Source organism: Mesoplodon mirus (assembly GCF_964341445.2).
Source record: "Mesoplodon mirus genome assembly, chromosome: 7".
NCBI lineage: Eukaryota > Metazoa > Chordata > Mammalia > Artiodactyla > Ziphiidae > Mesoplodon > Mesoplodon mirus.
The window spans coordinates 56401627-56426636 of record NC_138983.1 but is presented as its reverse complement, the minus strand read 5'-3'; the positions used below and the strand labels follow the sequence as shown (position 1 = coordinate 56426636).

Below are 25010 nucleotides of genomic sequence, written 5' to 3'. Positions count from 1 at the left end.
TTTAGAGAATATGGAAAATAAACACACACACACACACACACACACACACAATACACACACGAAGAATCTGAAGGAGCTGAAGAAAATAAAAATCACTTGTAATCCTACCATCCAGAGATTATTGCTTAACATTCTGGTGTATATCCTACCAGGTCTTTTTCTAGGCGTTTCTTTCTCTCTTTCTGTGTGTGCGTGTGCATGCATGTGTGTGTGTGTGTGTGTATTTTTTTGTCTTGCAGTAATGGGAACAAATTATATATAATGCTTCATAATCTTTTTTTCTACTTAATCTATGGTGAACATGTTTCTACTATAATAAATAAATAAATATCTACATAATTATTTTGAATATACTGCCTTAAATGGAACAACTTGTAGGGTAAGAATCTGAGTCTGGTTTTGAACATGTTGAGTTGGAGTGCTTGTGAGGAAGATATACTAAGTAGTCCATTGGAGACACTGATCTTGAGCTCAAAATATAGGTCTGGGTTGAAACTGTGAATTTGGAAGTCATCATATTGTTGATTTTAATTGGAGTCTTGGGAATGAATGAGACTACCTAAGGAGAACAAGTAGAGAAGAGGCCCAAGGATCAGGCCCTGAGGAATTCCAACATTAAAAAATTGGGTAGAGGGTGCAAGATATGGCTAATGAGCTTGAAAAGGGAGGCCAACGTGGTAGGAGAAAACCAGGTTAGTATAGTTTCATGGCAGCCAAAAGGAGAGTGTTTCAGGAAGGAAAGAGTGGTTAACCACATTACAGTTTCAGCTGTGTGCTGCTGAGAGGGGATCGCAAAAGACATGAACTAACGATGTTCCTTGGTTTCGACAACAGAGGTGACCTTAGGGAGAGTAGTATCTGTGTAGGTGTGGTGAGGTCTGTTGTGGAAATCAACTGCATTGACAGGTGAATGGGAGTTCAGGAGTTAGAGAAAGCTATTACAGACAGAACGTTTAAGAAGTTTGTCTTTGAATGGGAGGAGAGAGAATTGGCAGGAGCTGGAGAGGGATGTGGGATTAAAGAAAGATTTTTTTTTGATGGTTATTTTTCTCTTAATTATACCTTTAATTTTGAAAGATATAAAAAGTTATAAAAAAGTGAAAAGGGTGATATGTCAAATAAACCCAGATTTGGCAATTATTAACATTTTGTTAGACTTTCATTTTTTTTCTTGTATATTAAAAAATAAGGATTATGTTCAAGACCCATTTATTCCCTACTCTTGGTATCATCCCTTATCCCATAACCAGAGAAAAAGTTCATTTTGAACTGGTATGTATTCCAAGGAAGGTTTTAAAAATATATTAAAATTATCAACTGTTAAAAATTATAAAAGCATGCAAATGGTAAAAATAAATATAAATTGACAAAAGGGTGTATGATGAAAGATTGAATTTTTTCTATTTCCCACCTAGTCTCACTCCTCAGTGTTATGCATCGATAGCAGTTTCTTGTATATTTTTCAGGAAAGTTTTATGCATATATGAACATATATGTTATAATGCTGGATATTTAGCTTGTTTTTAGTTTTTGTTATTTCAAAAAATGCTACAACAACTGTTTCTATACATCTTTATAAACTTGTTCTGTACATTTGTAAGTTAAATTCCTGGAACTGAAATTGCTGAGTCAATGGGTTGTCAGTTGAAAATTTTGGTAAGTATTGTCAGATTGCCCTTCAGAGAAGTTGTATTAATTTACATCTCTATTTTCCTGCCAAAACTGGATTTTACAAAACATCTTACTTTTTTGCTGGTGAAAATTGTCTCATTTTAATTTGCATTTCTTGAGAAAGTTTGTGATCTTTTCATATTTTTTTGGCCATTTGTATTTCTTTTCTTGTAAACTGCCTGCATATATTTTTTGCCCATTTTTCTTTTGAATTGTTTCCTTTTTCATTTTTGATTTGTAAGAACTTTTTATATAGTTCTTTTTTTTAAATGGAAGTTCTTTTTAAATTTTATTTAATTAATTAATTTATTTTTGGCTGCGTTGGGTCTTTGTTGCTGTGCATGGGCTTTCTCTAGTTGTGGCGTGCGGGGGCTACCCTTCGTTGCGGTGCGTGGGCTTCTCATTGCTGTGGCTTCTCTTTGTTGCAGAGCACGGGCACTAGGCACGCAGGCTTCAGTAGTTGTGGCATGTGGGCTCAGTAGTTGTGGCTCGCGGGCTCTAGAGCGCAGACTCAGTAGCTGTGGCACATGGGCTTAGGTGCTCTGCGGCATGTGGCATCTTCCCCAACCAGGGCTCGAACCCATGTCCCCTGGATTAGCAGGTGGATTCTTAACTACTGCACCACCAGGGAAGTCCCATGGCCAGTTGTTTTAACATTTATTGAAACATCCATCTTTTCCCCATAGATTTGAGAATGTCACCTTATCATATAATAAGTTTCCATATGGATCTAGAACTACTGTATTGTAACTTAGTATTGTTTTATAGATCTGTCTGTATATTTGATACCAGTACCAAGCTGTTTTAATACTACTGGTTACTGTAGTTTTGAGGTATATTTTAGTATCTGATTCCGAGGTAGTTTTTTGTTTTATTTTGCTTTTGAAACTGGATTAAATGGGGCATGTTAAATGCTGTTGAAAAAAATCCAATTGAATAAAAGATCCTTTTGACAAGAGAGGTAGGGACAGTAACAATTTACTCAAACAGCTTCCTATTTGGAGAAATTTAAGTTGTCTCCAAAATTTTGCAATGTAAACAACACTACGATAAACATCCTTGTACATTAGTATTTCTGCCCTTTTGTGATTATTTACATAGGATATATTTCTAAAAGTTTAATTGTTGGGTCAAAGGAAATGCACATTTTAATTTTTTTTTTTTTGGCTGCACTGGGTCTTTGTTGCTGCACGCAGGCTTTCTCTAGTTGTGGCGAGCAGGGGCTACTCTTCGTTGCGGTGCGCGAGCTTCTGATTGTGGTGGCTTCTCTTGTTGCCGAGCACGGGCTCTAGGCATGCAAGCTTCAGTAGTTGCAGCACACAGGCTCAGTAGTTGTGGCACGTGAGCTCAGTAGTTGCAGCGTGCGGGCTTAGTTGCTCTGCAGCATGTGGGATCTTCCCGGACCAGGGATCAAACCCATGTCCCCTGCATTGGCAGGCGGATTCTTAACCACTGTGCCACCAGGGAAGTCCCAAAATGCACATTTTTAAAGCTATTGATGTGTATTGCCAAATTGCTCTTCAGAAACATTGTACCATTTTATAGTTTTTTTGGTATTTGAGAATCCCTTTTTATACACTCATCAACATTGTTATTTTTTTAATATTTGCTGATATTAATAAGTTAAAAAATGCCATCCCTTGTATTTGTAATTTGCATGTCTTTGATTACTAGTTGGTTGAACATATTTTCATACATTTACTGGCCATTTATCGGTTCCTTTGCCCATTTCAATTGTGGAATCTCAGTGCCTAGAAGGCTCCAAGGCCCAGGGTAACTCACCAATATCAGCATGCCAAGGTAATTCTCTTTGAAAGGACACAGCTTTGTTGGCATTTTTCATGCGTCTTTGAGATTTCTTTAAAGTCAGAAATTTCAAAATCGAATTATAATGATGTTCGGAAAAGAAGAGTAGGAAGCAGTGTCCTGTTCCTACCTTTACACATCATACTCTCTGTGGGCCCTGGGTACCATCCCAGCTGCTCTCTCTAAGGGATGGGCCTCATTGTAGTGACCGTCTTTTTCTTACTGATTTAAACGTACATTGAGAGGTAGAAGTAAATATATAAAGACGTCTAAAGAGGTTAAATGAAGGGAACTCAGACTCTTCTTATTATAGCATGAGCAAAAAGGTGGAGTCATCAAAACATGGTACATTCGGGACTTCCCTGGTGGCTCAGTGGTTAAGAATCCGCCTGCCAATGCAGGGGACACGTTTCGAGCCCTGGTCCGGGAAGATCCCACATGCCACAGAGCACCTAAGCCCGTGCGCCACAACTACTGAGCCTGCACTCTAGAGCCCGCGAGCCACAACTACTGAACCTGCATGCTACAACTGTTGAAGCCCGCGTGCCTAGAGCTCATGCTCTGTAACAAAAGAAGCCACCGCAATGAAGCCCACGCATCACAGAACGAAGAGTAGCCCCCGCTCGCCGCAACTAGAGAAAGCCCACACGCAGCAATGCAAACCCAACACAGCCAAAAATAAATAAATTAATTAAATAAATTTATTTTTAAAAAAAACATGGTACGTTCAAGTCCAAATAGTTCAGTGTAATTAGAAAAACTGAAAGAAGTTTGAAAAGAGATTTTGAAAAAAGTGGGTAGCCGCCAGAGCCAAATCATTGCAGATTGTCTTGGTAAAATATATCTAGAATTTCAAAACAAAACAAGCAAACAAAAACACCCCAATGCTTACTGAGCACATACCATTTGCCACGTGCTGGGGTGTATCTGCCCTTCAGGGATGTGTATTGGATGGAGAAAATGTCCTGTAATTAAACTCTTGGCTGGGGTTACCCCAGCTTTTTCCTCTTTCCCTCCTGCATAGCCCTGCCAAAATGCTTGTTCCAATTTTGAAGGAGAAATAATTAAAATGAAGTTGTTTATCCCCATCCTGGATTGATGGGTTTAGTTCCCAGTTTAGTAAACAAGGACATTGAAGGACAGTCGGCTCTGGCATATATAAAGGGAAGGGATGTGTTGTGGGAGAAGTCAATACATGATTACATTCTATAATTGTACTAACTGAAAGATTTTCAAAGCCTCCTTTTGAAATCATGGGGTTTTGTATCTTCTTCAACGAAAAGAGTTGCTTTTTCTCTCAAGAGGCTGCAATGTTAATATGACAGCAGGAAACCAGCTTAATGACACAAGCAGGGGAAAAAATTCAGTTGAACTTAATGGAAATCAGAGGCTTTCAAACTTGTAAATTTTATAATGAAAACAACTGGCTAATTAAGCAGTTTAACTACTGTTAATTTGACCAAAAACCTTTCATTTAAGAGAGAAAAGGGTTAATTTAACAGTAGTTTGAACCAGCTTCTTAATTAACCAACTGCTCTAATTATAGAAATTGCCCCAAACTAAATTTGAAAATGCCTCCTTGCCAAGGAATTCCAGTAGATTAGAGGCTGAGGCAAGCATTTGTGGTATTTTCACCTAAGATGTGTCATCATCTCAAAGATCACTTTTGGTTCTGCTACTTGAAACCACTGGTGGGTGATTGAATTTCTGTGTACTTAAAGATGGTGACGAGTGCCTGGGTTGTTGTTGTTTTTTAATTTACACAAAATATTTTACTATATAATGGAGGCATGGGAGAGCTGCAACTGTAAACTCTTGATGATGTTTGTATGTTTAGGGCAGCACAGAGATGACATTTAAGCTGGCCATGGAGGCTGTGAAGGATATCACCTGTCAGAGAGGTCCAGTCCCAGCATGGGGGACAGCCCAGCACCACACAGAGGCATGAGAACTGCATGGTTTATACAGAATGGCAAGTGTAGCTCTGTGGCTGAGAAGCAAGGTTTTAAAAGCCTGGAGGATGGAGAGTGAGGACGTGAAGTGGTTGGAACTAGATTATAAAATTGAGACTCTTAAATGCTTGCCTAAGGAGTATGAACTTCAGGCAGTGGAAAATCATCAAACATTCTGAAATATAGGAAGGACCTTCCTTGTCTCATTTATTGGTATTACTGTAGTGCCTGATACAGTGCCTGGCACAGAGTAAGTCCTTTTTAAAAATTGTGTGTGTGCAGTGAATAAATGGTTGAATTAATGAAAGAGAATAACATGATTAGGTTTGTGTTTTAGAAGGATTAAGTTGTCAGCTTTAGAGGATGGAATAGAGAGGGGGGTGTGGATACAGGAAGACTAACAACAACAACTCAGCCAAGGATACTACTTGAATCTTTGCTTGAACTTCCATCCACACTCCCCCTCCCACCACCTTCCACCCACAACAACCAAAGAGATCTTTTAAAAACACATTAGACATGTAATTTCTCCGCTGTTCAGCATGAAATCCAAACCCTTAACATGGCTCAGAGTGGTGGGTTCCAATCCACTGCCCTAATCTCTGGTGCACTCAGCCCCTCTCACTTTGCTTCAGCCACATGGACAGTCTTTTTGTTCCTTGAATGTGCCAATCTGTGTCCCCCTCGGGGGCCCTTGCACATGCTATTCCCTCTGCCTGGAACATTCATTCTCTATCTTTTTACCTAATAAACTCCTATCTGCCTTTCAGGTCTCAACTTATTTTATTTATTTATTTGAGTAGATAATGCATGTACATGGAACAAGTTTTAAAAGATACAAGAGTATAAAGTCATCAGTAAGCCTCTCTCTCCTGCCGTCTAGCCACTTCTCCCTGGGGATAACCACTATTACTATTTTCCTCTGAAATCTGGTTTCAGTTCACATGTCATTTTTTTTTAGAGGCCTTTCCTGATATTCCAATCTAAAATAGATCCACTGATTGTATTGCCATAGCGCTTTTTATCATTCATCACAATTTGTAATTTCATATTTATTTTGTGACTATTCACTCCTCCATTAATGATTCCCTCCTCCTACTAGACTATAAGCTCCATAAGCAGAGTTTTGTTGGCCTTGTCCCCTGTTATATCTCCACCTCATTGCACAGTGTCCAGCACATCATAAGTACTGAATAATTAAGCCCTTCCTAAACTTTTTGCCTGTTTCTGTAAGCTCATCTCTTGCCACCCTGCTGCTTATACTCTGCCTTGAAATTCTCTCTCTGGGTCTTCCCCTCCCCATACTGTGTTCTCTCTAACTCCTAGTCATCTGTCAGGTTTTACTTAAAAGCTACCTGCTTTAAGAATCCTTTCCTGACACAAGTCCAGCCTTAGTGCCTCTCTCATGTATATAGCCCTTATTGTAGGTAGCCCTTATCACCTGCATTGATATTACTGTCTCGCCACTAGATCATAGATTCTGTATTGCAGGGACTTTGTCTTTGCCCATTGTTACAGCTCCAGCATCTAGGGCAGTAGTTGGTACCAACCCAGGCCTGCCATGGATATTGGGTTGGTTGTATATTGCACAACTCTAGTGTGTGCCATTCACATGGTTGTGAGGGTATAATAGTTTCTGGCTACCCCAGTGGGTAGTAATAAATATTTGTTGAATGAATAAACATGCTTTGGAGAGTTCAGTGCTTTTTAGGAGGTCATGTTTTAAAGTCATAATAAAATCTTTTTGGATGGATTAATTTTCAAGGCTCTGATCTGAGGATGATTGAGTACCCAGTCAAGGGGATTTGGATATCAGCTGTTTGGGTGGGGCCCCAGGTTGCAGAGTCTGGAACCTAGAGCCTCAAAGAGTCATCTGGGACTGTGGCCAAGAAGATACCTCAGTTATGTTCAGTGCTCTTTGGAAGCCTGTGCCAAAAATACCTCCTTCTTCTATGCTTGGTAAACTCTTACTCCTCTTTCAAGAATACAGCTGTCGGGACTTCCCTTGTGGTCCAGTGGTTAAGAATCCGCCTTCCAATGCAGGGGACACGGGTTCGATCCCTGGTCGGGGAACTAAGATCCCACATGCCGCGGGGCAACTAAGCCTGTGTGCCACAACTAGAGAGAAGCCCATGCGCTGCAATGAAAGATCCCGTATGCCGCAGCGAAAATCCTGCGTGTTGCAACTAAGACCTGATGCAGCCAAATAAATAAATAAATAATAAAGCTGAGAAAACTGACTTAAAAAAAAAAAGAGTTCAGCTGTTACCTCCCTGAACCTATTCCTCTGTACCGTCTTCCACTTCTCCCCGCTCACCCCTAAGGTGGAGTTAGTTGTTTTTTCCTCTAGGTTCCTTGCTCTCATCTCCATTAAAGTATTTTGTACACTATAAGGTAATTATCTGCTTTTCCATCATCCTTCCCCAGTACACATTGAGTGTCTCCAGGGAAAGTAGTATATTTTAGTCATCTTTGTAACTGTCCCAGTATCTATTCAGTTGTTGGCATATAATAGTAAATGCGGACTAATGCACATCATGGAAGGGATCCATGATATACCAGGGTTGTCTTGATGAAATACTGTGGATTGTAAACATAGGGTAAGTCTCTGAAGCCACGATTCTTGATTGGCCTGGCACAGAGCAGACCTGCTTGGAAACATATTTTAGAAAAGAGAAGCTTAAGAAACATTTCACTTGATGTCATTAGACTTTTCCACACCATTTTGTGTTTAGCCCCCCACAAAGTGGTGGCCCTGGGGAGATGCAGGACCACAGGAGCTGGGAGGGAAGGGAGCAGGACCTAGGACTAGTACTTTTCCAGAAGGTAGGGAACAAGCAAGAGAGACAGACAGGCATAACAGAGCTGTGTAGGGCTGGTTCCAGTGAAGGGTAGAGATAAGGAGCTGATATCAGATATGGGAACGATCAAGTCTAGCTAGATTTTTTTTTTTTAATTTGGCTGCATCGGGTCTTAGTTGCGGCACGCGGGATCTTCGCTGTGGCATGCGAGATCTTTCGCTGAGGTGCGTGGGCTTCTCTCTAGTTGTGGTGTGTGGACTCTCTAGTTGCGGCACGCAGGCTCCCTAGTTGTGGCTCATGGGCTTCAGAGTGCACGGGCTCAGTAGTTGTGGCGCGCGGGCTTAGTTGCCCCGCGGCATGTGGGATCTTAGTTCCCCAACCAGGGATCAAACCCACATCCCCTGCATTGGAAGGTGGTTTCTTAACCACTGGACCACCAGGGAAGTCCCTAGCTAGATTTTGTATTCCAGAAATTCAGATGTTATAACACATCTGAGAACAGGCTGTTCAGTCACATAGACCTGGGTTTAAATTGCAGTTCTGCCTTTTACTTGCTGGTTGACCTTGGCCAATTCTTATTTTTTTGAGCTGCAGTTTCTTTATTTGTAAATGAAGATAAAAATAATGAGGATTAAAGGAGAATATATATATATCAGCAAGTCCTTCTTTGACGGGAATCTGGATGGCATATCTCTGGGTCTACCACAGTGAATATGTGTATAGAGATCCTATTTTTTACATACACACTGTTCTGTACCTTAGGTTTTTAGTTGTTATTGTTATTCACTTAAAAAAGTCTGTTGGAGATTATTACATATCAACACAAATAAAGCAAATTAGATAGTTTAAAAAACTATGGAAATCTGTGATTGTCCTTTTTCCTGGTTGTATTTGCCACCTGTCTCTTTCTCTGAACAATCTTCATTGGAAAACTTCAAAAAGATTATTGCCTGTTGAGGAACAGAGAAAATGAGAGCCCTGTGAGAATGTATTTTGTCCCCCTACCACCAGTGGCTCTAGCAGGAGAGAATTTCTCAAAGAAAGATGGGTGGTGGGGGTTAGATATAGTTCAGGGGCCAAACGGAGAGAAAAATGGGGTAAACCGAGTGTCAGCTCAGGATCAAGAAATAGCTCTGGTTCTTTAAACCAGCAAGAGGCTCACTGTCCCCAAATATTCCATTTCACAATGGAGAATTTGTCTCCTCATGTATGATCTATCTGTCCCTGGAGGAGCTTTGAAACAGGTTTGTCTTATTTTCTCTCTTTTAGGTGGCATTCTGCTGAGCATCAGTCGGCACTACAGGTCACAGCCCACGCATGGCATTGGAAGATACAAGCACCTAGTTAAGGCACAAGAGGTAAAAGGGGCAGGGGTCCTTTAGAAAAGGATAGCGTGCAGCTTTTACAAAGACCCCGAAGATCAGACGTGCATAGGTTGGATTATACTGGAGCTAGAAAGGATAGAGGGTTGTCCCTCAATCCTCTCCAGTTAATTAGTTTGGATATGATCCAGAGTGGAGACGTTTTTGCCAGTTCCTAATCTTGTCCCTAGGCCAGGTTATCACAGTGAAAAGCAAATGATTTGGTTTTATTATTTGTGATGCTTAAAGAAAATATCTTCTTAGTACTTAGTTCAATACGGACCTCACAATGGAAATGATATGTTCAGTTCAGTTGAATGAATGGTTTGTGGCACATAGAGGTGGATTAACATTTTCAGCCAAATAGCTGATTTTTACAGTATTTACAGATTTAAAATATGTATGTGTTTCTTTAATCCATTATCACAGATAACTGGGAGTTATTTCTAAGCATTGTAAGATTATTTAGCCTATTTCTTTGGCTCCAGCTGAAGGATTGCTTCTGTGGTGGTTAGATTTTTTGTGCATTTGCAGAGGATTTTGTAGTGGGATGGACACAAAACTGGCTTGAAAGTCAGACATTCTAGCTTTGGGTCACGATTCTATCACTTCCTGTAAACAGTATAGTTAGGAAGATTTTGCTGGGGAGATTTCAACATCGCTTTTGGTTCTTTGGCTTAGTTCGATGCTCCCATGCAACCCCGCACATCTCCCATTGCCTCTCTCACCTTGGCAGAGGTCCAGTACCACTGCATTTGGGCCTCGGAAGCCACTAAACTTGCCACGTTCTCCTGAGCAACATCCTTATATCAAGGAATTTCATGACAGGAGTGTTGCCACACCTGAGGCTTGTATCAGGCACCTTCCCAGCAGGAAACAGCCCTACTAAAATTGCTCCTTTGTGATGAGAAGAGTACTGAATTGGGAACCAGGAAGCTTGTGTTCTAGGCTTGGTTCTGCCAGTTATTAGCTTCGTGATTTGGGGTAAGTTAACCTAACCTCTTTGGGCATGGCAGGCCCTGAAATTATATGTAAAATGTTTTCTATGTGTGACTTTTTCTGGGAAGAGAGTCCATAGCTTTTGTCAGACTCTTCACAAAGTTTGAGAAACTCTGGATTAGAATATCTTCAAGAGTCTTTCAGCTCTGATATCATGTAACTCCATAATGCTCTGATACATTTTTCAAACATTTATTATGTACTAGGTACTGTTGGGGGTGCCTTGCCTATTCATACTGAGTTGAAATAAAATTTTATAGTATGAATGAACAAGACCTGGTTCATGCTCACAGGGAGCTGATAAACCACTAGAGGTAAGACACAAATAATTATGCTCCCAAGCAGAAAGTGACAAGTGCTAAAAGGAAGATACAAAGTTCTATTTAAAATTCAGAAGAAGGAGTGATTTACACCCTTTCTGAGTTGTGACACCTCAGAGTAAGTTCTTGGAGTTATTTTATTTGGGGATATCCCCCTTCTAAAAGTCTCACATAAATTAGCAGAAAATAAAATTAGTTTTGTTTGGGTGTGAGTTTTTTGTTTTTTTTAATTTCTTGGGATCCTCCCTCATAGATAATTTTCTGTATATACCATGCTCTGGCCCACTCCTTGGCTTGTTATAAAAGGAAGCTTAATGGCATGTCTAATGCCATCTGTCCCATCTTTCTCTCCAGCCTCCTCTCCCATCTCATGGATACCATACTCAAATCATCATACTGTTTTGAGACCTCTCACATGCTCTTCTGTCTACTTGGAAGACCTGCTCTCCTTCTTCACTTGGCCAATACATTCTGAACATCTAAATCCCATTGAGGTAGCAGGATGAGGAGGGGAAGAACAAATCTCCCCTTCTGAGAAACCTCTGATTCCCTGCACTGGGTTACTTGTCCTACCATGAGCTGCTGGAGTTCCTTGTGCTTCCTCTATCCTAGGACTTGCTGCTCTGTTTTAACCACCTGTTTTGATGACTGTTTCTCCTCCTAGATGATGAGCATACTCAGGGTAGAGGCCATGTCTCATATTTTTTCTGTATCCTCAGTGTCCAGCACAAAGCCTGGCATCAAGTAGAGGATAAATATTGACTGAGCTGAACCTAAATGTGGTTATTAGAGCTGCCCTGAGGTTTTGTAAATCAGAGCTGGCAAACAACCCATTCTCTACAAACAGCTGCCTCCAGATGACCTTGGTTGCTTGAAGGGAGTGATGCTCCCTTTTGTTAGGGCTGTAGGCTTTTCTCTGATGTCATTCATTGTTCCAGGGTGGCTACCACAATAGGGCTGGATGGTGATGGAAGCTGCTAGAGGCTCCTCACTTCCCGCTCAGAACAGCACAATGAAAACTTTCATCCGCCAGCTTACAGAGGCTCTGTCCCAAGTCCCTGTCTCTTTTGTACCCCTGGGGAACTGGACTGGAAAAGCTAGAAGTCATCTTTTGGCTTCCTTTCTTCCCTGAACTTAGAACCTAGAAAAAACAATAAACAGCCACATTCCCGTTTTTTCTTCTCTGACTCTCAGAGAAGAGTCTGGCTCCTCTACTCTCTTGAGCCCTACATCCCTGAGACAAGAGTTAATTCTCATGCACAAAGTGGCCAACCCTTGTCCCTTTTCTGCTGGTATAATCTCTTCACTCCTCCTTCCAAAGGTCCCACACTCAGCCTTATGACTCCTGAACCTTGGGAAGGAAAAGGCACATCTACCTCACCTCAGCTTTCCTTGTCAATACTGGTTTTATCTCTGTCGTGCATGGCCTGGTTTATAACTCTAGGTTGGTTCCCATCCCTCCATCCTCTGCCCTTGTCCTTGATGCTTCTCTGAGGAGTTAGTGAGAAGAGAGATGAAAACGAAGCTTCCTCTTGGGTGGCAGCATGGGGGATGATAGCAAACCATTTTTTCTGTATCCCCAGTGGGATTTCAGGTCTCTCAGCACAGACCCAATCTCCTTCTCAGTGATTTCCCATTTTGCACGCTATAGTTCAGGCACATTTTCTCATACACCCATTTGGTCTCATGCTTCTGTGTCTTTGTACATGCTCTTTCTTTTTTAAGACATGATATCTTCCTTTTTCTTCTCTCATCATGTAAGACCCACCTTGACTCATGGCAGTGGGGGATCACACTTCAGAGCATATCTGCAGCCATAGCACTGTGTCTCAGTGTGTAATCTCATTATTCCTTCAACGGCCCTGCATCATTCTGTTAAATTTAAAAGGCTTCAGATTGTTTGGAGTGATTTTTATTTGATAAAAATAAAAAGAAGGGGCTTCCTTGGTGGCTCAGTGGTTGAGAGTCCGCCTGCCGATGCAGGGGACATGGGTTCGTGCCCCGGTCCGGGAGGATCCCACATGCCGCGGAGTGGCTGGGCCTGTGAGCCATGGCCGCCGAGCCTGCGCATCCAGAGCCTGTGCTCCACAACGGGAGAGGCCACAACAGTGAGAGGCCCGCGTACCACAAAAAAATAAATAAATAAAAATAAATAAATAAAAAAAAAGAATATAGTCCTTCACATTTGTATAGTGCTAGGTCATATCTCCCAAGACCACTTACTTACTTGCCCTCAGCTGTTGTTCAGCCTCCAATTTTAGGGTAATAGCAGCCCAAGAATAAAAGCATTGCCAAGAGGAAGATGTGGGAGGATGAAATGGAGACAACATAAATTGCTGTCAGTTTTAGCTGTTATATGTTCTATTTTTCGGGCTCTGGGGCAAGAGAGTAAGGTTTTTGAACTCAGACAATTTATTTCCTCTTTGTAGAAGGGCCACTAGGAATCAAGATACCTTTTCTCTTGGAAACTTCATGCTGTTCTGACTGTTGACATAGAGGAGGTGTTTGTCATTTCTGACACCTACTTATTTTGTTGTAGCACTCATAGACTGATCAGCTCTAACAGCCACAAGTCTGTGAGGAGACTGTGACATCACTCCCAGAAAAATCAGCAGATCAGAAGCACTTTGTGGTGATAGTCCTAGCTTCCTGGAAACAGAAAGATTGGTTTTGCTGGCCTGGTGACTGTAGGGCTAGACATGGATTATAGGACTGGCTTACAGAGAGTCGTTTTAAACTAGCATCCATGTTTTCCCTCAAGTCTGCCTCCTGTAACTCATTGAAAAGAACAACCGTTATTGAGTGTCTGCTATGTGCCAGGCACTGTGCTTTGCACAGATGATGCTGTGGTGAGTGGGACACAGTCTCTTACTACAAAAAGTATGAAGTGGCCTGGGAAGGATAGTGCTCAAAAATGTAACTAGGGCTTCCCTGGTGGCGCAGTGGTTGAGTGTCCGCCTGCCGATGCAGGGGACACGGGTTCGTGCCCCGGTCCGGGAAGATCCCACATGCCGCAGAGCAGCTGGGCCCGTGAGCCATGGCTGCTGAGCCTGCGCGTCCGGAGCCTGTGCTCCGCAGCGGGAGAGGCCGCAGCAGTGAGAGGCCCGCGTACCGCAAAAAAAAAAAAAAAAAAAAAAATGTAACTAAAATACACGTGGGAAGTGCTTTGCTTGGGAAATGAACTAAATATCAAGAGAGCAAAGTTAAAGATGCAGTTCTCCCTGAAAGTGTCAGTGGAGGTGTTATAGAGTTCAGCTCAACAAACATTTATTAAATACTACCTGTATTCTTACACTGAGTATGTAAAGTGAACTGACACTCATCTAGGAGTATGCAGTTGCTTAGGGTAGCTGGAAACACTGGGGCTGTAAAAACTATAAAAGAGTTTCCCAGAGCTTTGCCAGACACAGAGCGATTCCTGTGAAGACCTGACTTTTAGCCTGTGCCATTAGAGCACCCTGGTCTCCAGCCCACTGGGCTCGCATCCTGCCTTGCCTGTTCTGCTAAATTACAACAGTGTCAGAGTTTTAGAGAGATTCATTTTTGATATGAGTAAAAGTAATGATCTCTTTCCATTTTCAAAGTGTTTTCCATCCATTATCTCAGTGCCTCTCAATCCATAGGCCCTTGGAACACCGGTGATCCTAGAATGGAACCTCTCCTCAGGTTTAATAATGGCAATCTTCCACATTTTAGAAAGACAATTAAGTTAATGGATAGAATTTTCTAAATTACACGTTTTTCTCCCATCAGTTTTACTTGATGAACAGAGAAACTCATGTTTTCATATTTTTTGAAATGCAGAGAACTCCATTTATATAATCTAACCATATGTTCTGCTAGTTAAGTCATTCTTGTTTTATACAGTGAAAGCACATTGATGAGTATTTCATGTGCTTCACAAAGGGAAATGTGATTTTTTCTTAGGCCCTTTGTAACCAACAGATTTGAAAACCATGCTTTTTGCTTCACCAACTATCCTGTGAGGTAGACTGGGCAGAAAAGGAAACTGAGGAGCATAAGTGATTTTTCTATGACCATATGGCTAGTAAATAACAGAATTAGAACCAGAATTTAATTCAGCTCAACTCAACATTTAATATTGCTGGGCTCTAGAAATAGAGAAATGAATGAGACATAATACTTTCTTATTGAGGTAGTGGTTTAGCTGCCATAAGAGGGAGATCCACTCAATCAAGGGGCTTAAACAAGATAGAGTTTATTTTTCTGTCATATAAAGTATAGGTAGATATTCCCGCCTTTTGTTTTGCAACACTTATCATACTGCTTCTATCTCATAGTCTGAGATGGCTGCCTCCACTTAAGCCTTCATGTCCACATTCCAACCAGCAGGAAGGGGAAAGGGAAAGCAGTATGTGTGAGCTTGTATCCCACTGGCCAGAACTTGGTCACATAACCATACCCAGCTGCAAGATTGGTTGGGAAATGTAATTTTTATTATAAATGGTCATGTGCCCAGGTAAAATTCAGCAGGTCCATGATTAAAGAGAAAAGAGAGAATAGATATTGAGGAATCTGGCAGGCTCTGCGTACCTTCCTTAAAGAGAAAGACAGAGAATAAGAGAAATGTTTTAGAATTAGGCAGACCCAAGTTAAAGATTCAGTTCTTATGCTTACTAGTGTAAGTCCTTGGGTAAGTTACTTAACTTTTACAAGCCACAATTTTCTTGCCTTTAAATAACCATGTTATTTAAATGCTTTGTGAGAAGTAAGTTAAAAAAGAAAGCTTTAAGTACTTAGCACAGTGTCTGAAACATGGAGCCCATAAGGAGTTACTGGTGGTGATAATGATGATGCTGATGATGGCATTAGTCCCTCTTTTTACAATCCCATAGCACTCTATTTTCCTCCCTCAAAACATGCATCTTCTTATAATTGTTCTATGTATGCCTTTCCCAATAGATTGCAAGTTTCAGCAAGCAGAGACTATGGCTGTCTTAGTTACCATCATATCCCCATTGCTAACCCTGGTCTGGCTTATCACAGAAAATATTTGTTGAATAAATGGATACATGTGATAAGTGATAGTGGTGTATAATGAGGAGGGGGTTGCTATGGGAACACATAGGAGTAGTACCTAACTCAGCATGAGGAATGAGGGAAGTCCTCCTGGAAGAGCATGAACAGAGTCTTAAGAAATGACTAGAAGGGACTTCTCTTGAGGTCCAATGGTTAAGATGCCACGCTTCCACTGCAGAGGGCGTGGGTTCCATCCCTGATCGGGGAACTAAGATCCCGCACGCTGCGTGGGTGCCGCAAAAAGCAACAACAGCAACAAAAAATTACTAGGAGTTACTCACATTGAGGATGTTGGGTGAAGAGTCAGACTGCAGGGAGGGGAAACATTCTGGGCAAAGGTGCAAAGTCATTGATCCTGGAGATGCAGTTGGGAAACTTTTAGCAGCTTGTTAATCCTGGAATCTCAAGTGGGCACTAGAGGATGAAGGGACATGAGTAGACAAGTCTAGATCAACTTTTTTTAAAGTTGCCATTTATTGAGGAACTACTGTATACCCTCATATGTCATGCAAAAAACCTGAGTACTGACCTGCTCGTTGCACTTTCAGCTGCGGCCACCTGAGGTCATTGCTCTTGGGTTTTAATTGACGTGGTGCAGCAAGGTAGCTTGTGTTGAACTTGCCATGGGAGGTGGGCTGCTTGTTATGATTAAATTGAGAGGACTGGTTCTTTTTCTTCTTCTTTTTTATTTTTTTATTTTTATTTTTATTTTTTTTCTTTTTGCGATATGCGGGCCTCTCACTGTTGTGGCCTCTCCCGTTGCGGAGCACAGGCTCCGGATGCGCAGGCCCAGCGGCCATGGCTCACGGGCCCAGCCGCTCCGCGGCATATGGGATCCTCCCAGACCGGGGCACGAACCCGTATCCCCTGCATCGGCAGGTGGACTCTCAACCACTGCGCCACCAGGGAGGCCCTCTTCTTCTTTTTTAAATTAATTAATTAATTTATTTTTGGCTGCATTGGGTCTTCGTTGCTGCGCACGGGCTTTCTCTGGTTGTGGCGAGCGGGGGCTACTCTTCGTTGTGGTGCGCGGGCTTCTCATTGCAGTGGCTTCTCTTGTTGCAGAGCACAGGCTCTAGGCGGGCGGTCTTCAGTAGTTGCGGTGCGTGGGCTCAGTAGTTGTGGCGCACAGGCTTAGTTGTTCCACGGTATGTGGGATCTTCCCGGACCAGGGTTTGAACCCGTGTCCCCGGCATGGGCAGGTGGATTCTTCACCACTGTGCCACCAGGGAAGTCCTGAGAGGACTGGTTCTTTCATGTGTGTCTTCTCTCTCCCTCTTTCTCTGAACTGTAAGCCTCTTTAGAGCTTGGACTGTGTTTTCTCTTTCTTTGGTTTCTTTCTTTAGAGTGGTTGAATCAGCACTTTGCACACAGCAGGTGCTTAGTAAATGTCTCATTCTGTAAAGCATACCAGTAGGATACTTGGTGCTTACCTCCAATTTGTAGTAAAAATAATGTCCTATCTGTGTACATTACTCAATCTTTCTTTAAAGATACCACTTATTGAGCAACTACTATATACCAGACGTGTAACCACTGTGTGCCAGGTTTTAAAAGCATTATTTCATTTTACAGTATTATAAATGGTATATTTTATTTAATCCTCAGATATGCTGTGGTTATTAAGGACTCTGTTTAAGGAATCTAAGACTCATTAAATGACTTTCCCAAGTGGCTATTATTTCCAGAGCCATTATTTGAACTGACAGTGGTCAGAATCCATCTAATGTCCATGCTATTTCCATTTCACAGAAATTCACTATTTTGAGCTTCACAAGAACTTTAGATGTTAGAGATGAAGACACTGACACCTAGAGAGGTCACTCAATGTCATGTAGTGACTAAGACAGTACTTGAGCCCAGATTTTCTTTTTTCTTTTTTTTTTTTCAGCCATGCTGTACAGCATGCAGGATCTTAGTTCCCCAACCAGGGATCAAACCCGTGTTCCCTGCAGTGGAACCACAGAGTCTTAACCACTGGACTGCCAGGGAAGTCCCTCAGATTTTCTTTGGCTTCCTTCTTAGTCTAGGGCTCTTTATGCAGCACCAGGCTGAGCCTCTCTGCCATCCCAGTCAGGGTCAGGCCTTCTGTCTGGTGTACATTTCTTGAGTGTGCTACACTGAGTTATAAACATAACCACTTGATTTCTGTGCACCCTACGGCTCATTATGGACTGTTCAGAGTACCATCACCAAATCATTTAAGTCCCCAGGTGTAGCTTTTAAAATTTCCATCAGCAGAATTTCTGGAAGCTGTATGTGCTGCAGGCCTGTCAGCTTTTCATTTGAGGGTTCAGATGATACAATTTCTTCCCAACTTTCCCACCCTAGAGAATGCCACCTATAGTGATAGGCAGCTACTCTCATTACTTTTGCAGAATCTAGAGGAGATAGCCTGGGTTTGGGGCCACAGACTCATCTTCTAGCCATGGCTAGACCCAAAGTGGTTGCCTTTTCCATTTCCTTACTATTGTAACCTTTAAACAAGTCATTTCCCCTTTCTGGACCTTGACTTCCCCCTTATATAAAATTAGGGGAGGAAAGAAGGAGAAACTAAGTTATCTCTAAGTTATCTTCCAGCTATAACAGTCTGTGATTCTAATCTGAGTCCTTTCTCTATCTGTTCTTTGCCAGCAAAGTTCCCCAGTAGCCTTGGCCAAATAACATCCTTCAGAGGACCTCAGTTTTCTGTCTGTAAAATAGGAGTAATATGGATATTTCTGTACAAAAATGGTTTAGTGATTTATCCCATGGCCCATTTTGGGCATCATATTGTACTTCTGCAGGGATCCAAGGATGGCCGCCCTGGGCCAACTCATGGTGAATCCAGGTCAGTCACAGGGGTACCAAAGTTTGATGGTGGACAGTAGTCCATCTTCCCTGCCATCTTTCTCGTAGCCTCCATTCCTTTCCTGCCTACCTCTCCTTCATGGGCAGTCAGGGTGGCCTTCCCAAAACACAGCCCTAGTTATGTACATCTCTTGCACAGATATCTTTAATAGCTCCCCATGGCAGTCATGAAGGTCTGAACTCAGGCAGTAGGAATAAAAAGGAGGGGATGAGAAAGATTGAGCAGGTAAAATTATAGGAACTGGTGTCTGAAATCTCATGCACTCAAGCTCTTGCTAGCTATGCTGTGCCCTGGCTCAGAACGGAAATATAATATCACAGTGGACTCCTGATGGTGTGGATTGGTCCAGACAGATCTAGGCCAACATGGAAAAGCAAGTGAGATGCCAAGAGGGATACTAGAATCAGCTTTCTTCTTTTTGTTCTCCTAAAGCGACACCTTTGAAGAGCCCTGGCATTTTCCCTGGTTAAGAAAAGCCTCCTGCAGGCTTCAAAGAAGCTCCTCCCTTCCCTGATGGAAAATTTCAGCCACTCCCCTTTGCATTCTGACTTTAGCATTCTTCACAGCTCTGACTACAGTACTGTCATGATGAGAAGTCTGGATCGCTGCATTTGGCCTCGGGTATGGTGGGCTCTGCAGGAGAGCCAAGCCCCTGCACCTTGATGGTTGGTTATAGAAGTTGGCTTCTCACTCATAGCAAAGTCTAGGACCCTGGGGTGACTACCACTATTAAGAACTTTAATAATGCAGAGGCTTCAGTGAAAAAATTTCTGCATTGGGAGTCAGGAGGTCTGGGTTAGTTCCTAGGATCTGTCCGGTGTGGCTGTGTGACTCTGGGGGACATGTTTAATCTCTCTGGGCTTCATATTCTTCCCCTGCAAGGATGAAGAACTGGGAAAAAGTTATCTCTAAATGCCATCCTATTCTAAAATTCAAAAATAGTGATTCACTGCATGTTGTCTCTCTGCTGGGCCCTGTGCTAGATGTGAGGAATATGAAAATGAAAAAATAATAATAAAAGTTAATGTTTATTGAGTGTTTAAATATGTGCCACAGATTGAATTAACTATATACAGTATTTTGTTCAGTTCTCAGAATATCCCTGTGAGATCAGGTTTGTATCAGTTTTACCGGCCTTGTGAAAGGACCATTTCTTGGTCCTCCCCCTGTTTCCCCAGATTGGGCCCCTGCTCTCTTAGACTGACCTGGAGAGCATTTATGTGAGAGAACCACTCTAGGTGCTCTGCCAGGAACACCTCTGCTATGGCAGTAACTAGGCTGTTGGCTGTTAGATAGGTGTGACTTAAGACATGTAAATAGATCCCCACCCCATTTTTTTCTTTAAAAAAATTTTCTACCAAATAGAAAGATTTACTCTAAATCTCCAATAATTAGGACAGTGTGATATTAGCTCAAGAATAGACAAATAGCCCAATGGAGCAGGATAAAGAATATAGAAACAGATCCAAGTATCTCTGAACATTTATTATATGACATAAGTGACACTGCATTGCAATGGTGCTGGGGTACTTGGGTCAATTGGATTGAATAGTCATGTGAAAAAAACTGACTTGACTCCTATTTCACACCGTACACAAAAAGCACTTAAAATGATTGTAAATCTAAATGTAAATATTAAAATAATCAAACTTTAGAAGATAACATACAAGAATATCCTCATGATCTTAAGGTAAGCAAAGATTTCTTAAACAGGACACAAAAGTCACTATAAATATAAAAGAAAAAAATGAGTAAATTGGACTACCTTAAAAATAAGAATTTTTGCTCATCAAAATGCACCATTAAAAAGTGAAAAAGGAAGACACAGAGGAAGAAGATATTTGCAACATGTATGTTTAACAAAGGATCATGTCTAGAATATAGAAGGAAACTCTGCAAATCAGTAAGAGAAAGGAAGGCAACCCAATCTAAAAAATGGGCAAAATACTTGAATAGGCATGTTATAAAAGAGAATATCCAAATGGCCAGTGGACATATGGGAACATGCTCAGGTTCAGTAGACTTAAAGGAAATTCAAGTTAAAGTCTCAATGCATTACCACCTCATACCAACCAGAATGGCTAAAAGAAACCGACCAGAAAACCTGACTATACTAAGTTTTGTAAGTATTGGCAAGAATGTAGAGCAACAAGAATGTTCGTGTACTGCTGGTGGGAGTCTAAATTGGAAACCACTTTGAAGAACAGAGAACTTATTAAAGATGAACCTCTACATTGTCTGTAACTCAGTAGTTCAAGTTCTGGGTATATCCCCAACAGAAATACATACATATGTTCACTGAAAGATACATGCAAAAACATTGGTAGCAATACTGTTCATAATGGCTCCACACTGGAAACAACTCTAATTTCCACCTACAGTAAAAAGGATAAATAAACTATAACATATTCATATAATAGACTTACTAGGGCAATGAGAAGGAAAGAATTCCTGTTTCACCTGAAACATGATGAATCTTACAAACATAATGAGTTAAAGAAGCTGGACACAAAAGAGAACATAGTATATTATTCCATTTTCACGAATTTTGAAAAAAGACAAAATGAGCATATGGTTCTAGAAGTCAGACTAGTGGTCACCAATTTGGGGGGCAGGAGACTTTTGGGGGTGCTGGTAGTGGTCTGTTTCTTGTTCAAGATACTGTTTATACAGGTATTTTCACTTTGAAAATTCATTGAGCTGTGTACTTATTTATGCATTTTTAGTATGAATATTGTAAAAACATTTTTACTAAAAAATTTTAAAAAGCAAGGTAGATTTTAAGATTCTAACTTTGAATTGATAAAAGATTCATATTATTAAAAATTCAAAAAATATAGAAGGGAAATAGTTCAAAAGTCTCCTTCCCATCCCTGTGCCCCATCCATACAGTTCCCTCCCTCATAGGCAGCCAATGGTATTAGTATTTTTGTATACCCTTCCAGAGTTATTTTTTGATATGCAAACAAATAAATATGTAAGTAATTAAACACACACATCTATTCTCCCCCACCCACCCTTTGTATATGTATGGCAATATTCTGAAAGCATTATTCTACAGTCTGCTTTTATCATTTAATTTATCTTAAAAACCTTTCTGTATCAGTACATAAGGAAGTTCCTTATGTCTTCTTACAGCTGCATAATGTACTATTGAATGGATGTGCCATGTTTTATTTAATAAGTTCCCCTCCTGATGGGCATTTAGGTTAAATTATTTCTGGTTGGGAAGCTTTCTTGATCCTGATCTATGCCGTGTTACATATCTGTTTTCCCAGGGCTCATACTTTTTACAGCAGTTTGCACAGGTTGATATGTAGTGAAGCAATACTTTATATGAAAGAGAAGGGTAGAAATAAAATAATTTGTCTGCCTCTAAGTTTTTAAAAGGAAGGTTGTCTAAATAATTGGACTGCAGAATTTCAAAGCTAGGAGGGCTGGAGAGAAGTAATTCTGCACTTTCTTGTGATTGATTTCTTTAAGATTCCGATGAAAGTTAAGATTCTCTCCTTAGAAAAAATGTGTGCACGTGTAAAATTTTGCATATAAGTTTTGGGGTTGACACACCCCTTGAAATTCCTTTATGGATTCTAGATTAAGAATCTGTTGGGAGGGCTTCCCTAGTGGCACAGAGGTTAAGAATCCGCCTGCCAATGCAGGGGACACCGGTTCAAGCCCTGGTCCGGGAAGATCCCACATACCACGGAGCAACTAAGCCCAAGCACCACAACTACTGAGCCTGCACTCTAGAGCCCGTGAGCGGCAACTACTTAGCCCACCTGCGTGCATAGAGCCGGTGCTCAGCAACATGAGAAGCCACCGCAATGAGAAGGAGCCCGGGCACCGCAACAAAGAGTAGCCCCTGCTCGCCAGAACTAGAGAAAGCCCGTGCGCAGCAACGAAGACCCAACGCAGCCAAAAATAAATGAGTAAATAAATAAATTTATTTTAAAAAAAAGAAAAAAAAGAATCTGTTAGGAATTCCCTGGTGGTCCAGTGGTTAGGACTGTGTGCTCTCACTGCCAAGGGCCCAGGTTCAATCCCTGGTCAGGGAACTAAGATCCCACAAGCTGCAGTAGCCGCATAGCACAGGGAGATCAGCTCAGTGCTTTGTGACCACCTAGAGGGGTGGGATAGGGAGGGTGGGTGGGAGAGAGATGCAAGAGGGAAGAGATATGGGAACATATGTATATGTATAACTGATTCACTTTGTTATAAAGCAGAAACTAACACACACAAAAAATAAATAAAAAAGGATTCTTTATTTCCTGTAAAAAAAAAAAAAAAAAACATCCCACAAGCTGTGCAGCATGGCCAAAAAAAATCCTCAAGAATCTGTTATCTAGCATAACCCCATTAATATAAAAATTGGGAAACTGAGGGCCAGATTTGGAAGGTGAGTTTCAAAACTAGTTAATGGCAGAAGACAGTCACATGTATGTATGTTAAATAATGCCAGCAATATTCCCTCTCCTTTCATTGACTGATGCTACAGCCCAGAGTGTCAAGGGAGGCTGCCCATTCCTTCCCAGGAAAAGTTCAATTTATAGGTAGGATAACCTGAGAGAAAAGTGGTAAACAAATTTAACTGAAAGATTGATTTTTTTAATGTATATATATATCAAGATGGTATGGTTAGAATTTCTTGTACAATACTTTGATTTAGTTTCTTTTTCTTTTGTTTCCTGTTTAGCCCAGGAAGAAGAGGGGAAAAGTGGAAGTGAGACCCATTAATCTGGGGACAGATTATGAATATGGGGTTTTAAACATTCACCTGACTGCATATGATATGGCCCTGGCAGAGAGTTATGCCCAGTATGTTCACAACCTCTGCAACCATCTCTCCATTAAAGTCGAGGAAAGGTATGAAAGATGCCTTTGCATGGGATGTTCTTGGTGTGGGTAGTATGCTCTGCTTTGTTAAATGAAGTTTTGAGATATAATTTACATGTAGTAAAATTCACTCTTTTTAGGTATATAGTTTGCCACAATCAAAATATAGAACAAGTCCATTAAGTTCTTAAAACAAAAAGTTCCTGGGTGCCCAAGGTGTAGTCAATTTCCTCTCTCTTTCCTCTCAAGTCCCTGGCAACCACTGATTGATTTTCTGTCCCTATTGTTTTAAGTTCTCCAGAATATCATATAAATGGAATCATACAGTATGTAGCTGTTTGTTTCTGGCCTCTTTCACTTAGCATAATGGGTTTAAGATTCACCTGGGGTTTTGCAATATTCTGTTGCTGAATAGTATTGCATTAAATGGTGAACCTTAATTGGTTTATGCATTCAACAGTTGATATACATTTGGATTGTTTCTAGTTTATTGGCAATTATGAATAAAACTGCCATAAGCTTTCTCATACCAGTTTTGTAGGGGCATGTGTCTTCCTTCCTCTTCAATAACTACCTAAGCCTGGGATTGTTGGGTTGTATGGTGAATGTATATTTAACTTTATAAGAAACTGCCAAACTTTTTCCAGAGTGGCTGTCCTATTTTGTATTCCCACCATCAGTATATGAGAGTTTCAATAACTCCTTACCCTGGTCAGCACTTAGTTTGTCACATTTTTTTAAAGTTATTCTAGGAGATATATGGTGGTATTTCATAGTGGCTTTATTTTCTTCTTCTTCTTTTTTTTTTTGGCTGCACTGCCCGGATTGTGGGATCTTAGTTACCTGACCAGGGATCGAACCACTGCCACGGCAGTGAAAGCACTGAGTCCTAACCACTGGACCTCCAGGGAATTCCCCATACCACACTATCTTGATCACAGTAGCTTGATTACTGAAAAAGCAACTTTGTTCTTTATTCAAAATTATTTTGGCTCTTTTAGGGCCCTGGGTTTTTCATTAAAATTTTAGAATTAGCTTGTTGATTTCTACAGAAAAGAGCCTGATGGCATTTTGGTGGGATGTGTTGAATCTGAGGATCAATTTGAGGAGAATTGACATCTATTTTGAGTCCTCTGATCCATTAACATGGTATATCCCCCCATTTATATAGATATTCTTTGCCGCCTGTGCTTTTTACATACTCTTTGGGTTTGCTGGAAAACTGTAGGGAAGGAGAACTAACATTTACTGACTATCTCTGCCAGGCCAGGCACTTTACATATTTTATCTCAATGTTTGAGAAAGTGTGGGATGCCCTGTGGTTTGCCTTAAATAACATGAAATCACATGGTGAGAAATTTCTTCCCTTTTTAATT

The 25010-nt window shown here is 41.1% G+C and overlaps 1 protein-coding gene across 4 annotated transcripts in view; it reads left to right on the top strand.

Moving 5' to 3' along the window:
* Nucleotides 1–25010, top strand: part of MRPL48 (mitochondrial ribosomal protein L48) — a 50656-nt gene that overhangs the window by 14275 nt on the left and 11371 nt on the right. For all 4 annotated transcript variants that reach the window (XR_014294551.1, XM_082626718.1, XM_082626716.1 and 1 more), the window contains 2 exons: nucleotides 9500–9588; nucleotides 23495–23664. Coding sequence is in view for 3 of the 4 variants with exons in the window: in XM_082626718.1 (XP_082482844.1) it covers nucleotides 9500–9588; nucleotides 23495–23664 (259 nt within the window). In the remaining variant the exon portion in view is untranslated. The remainder of the gene's footprint in view (nucleotides 1–9499; nucleotides 9589–23494; nucleotides 23665–25010) is intronic.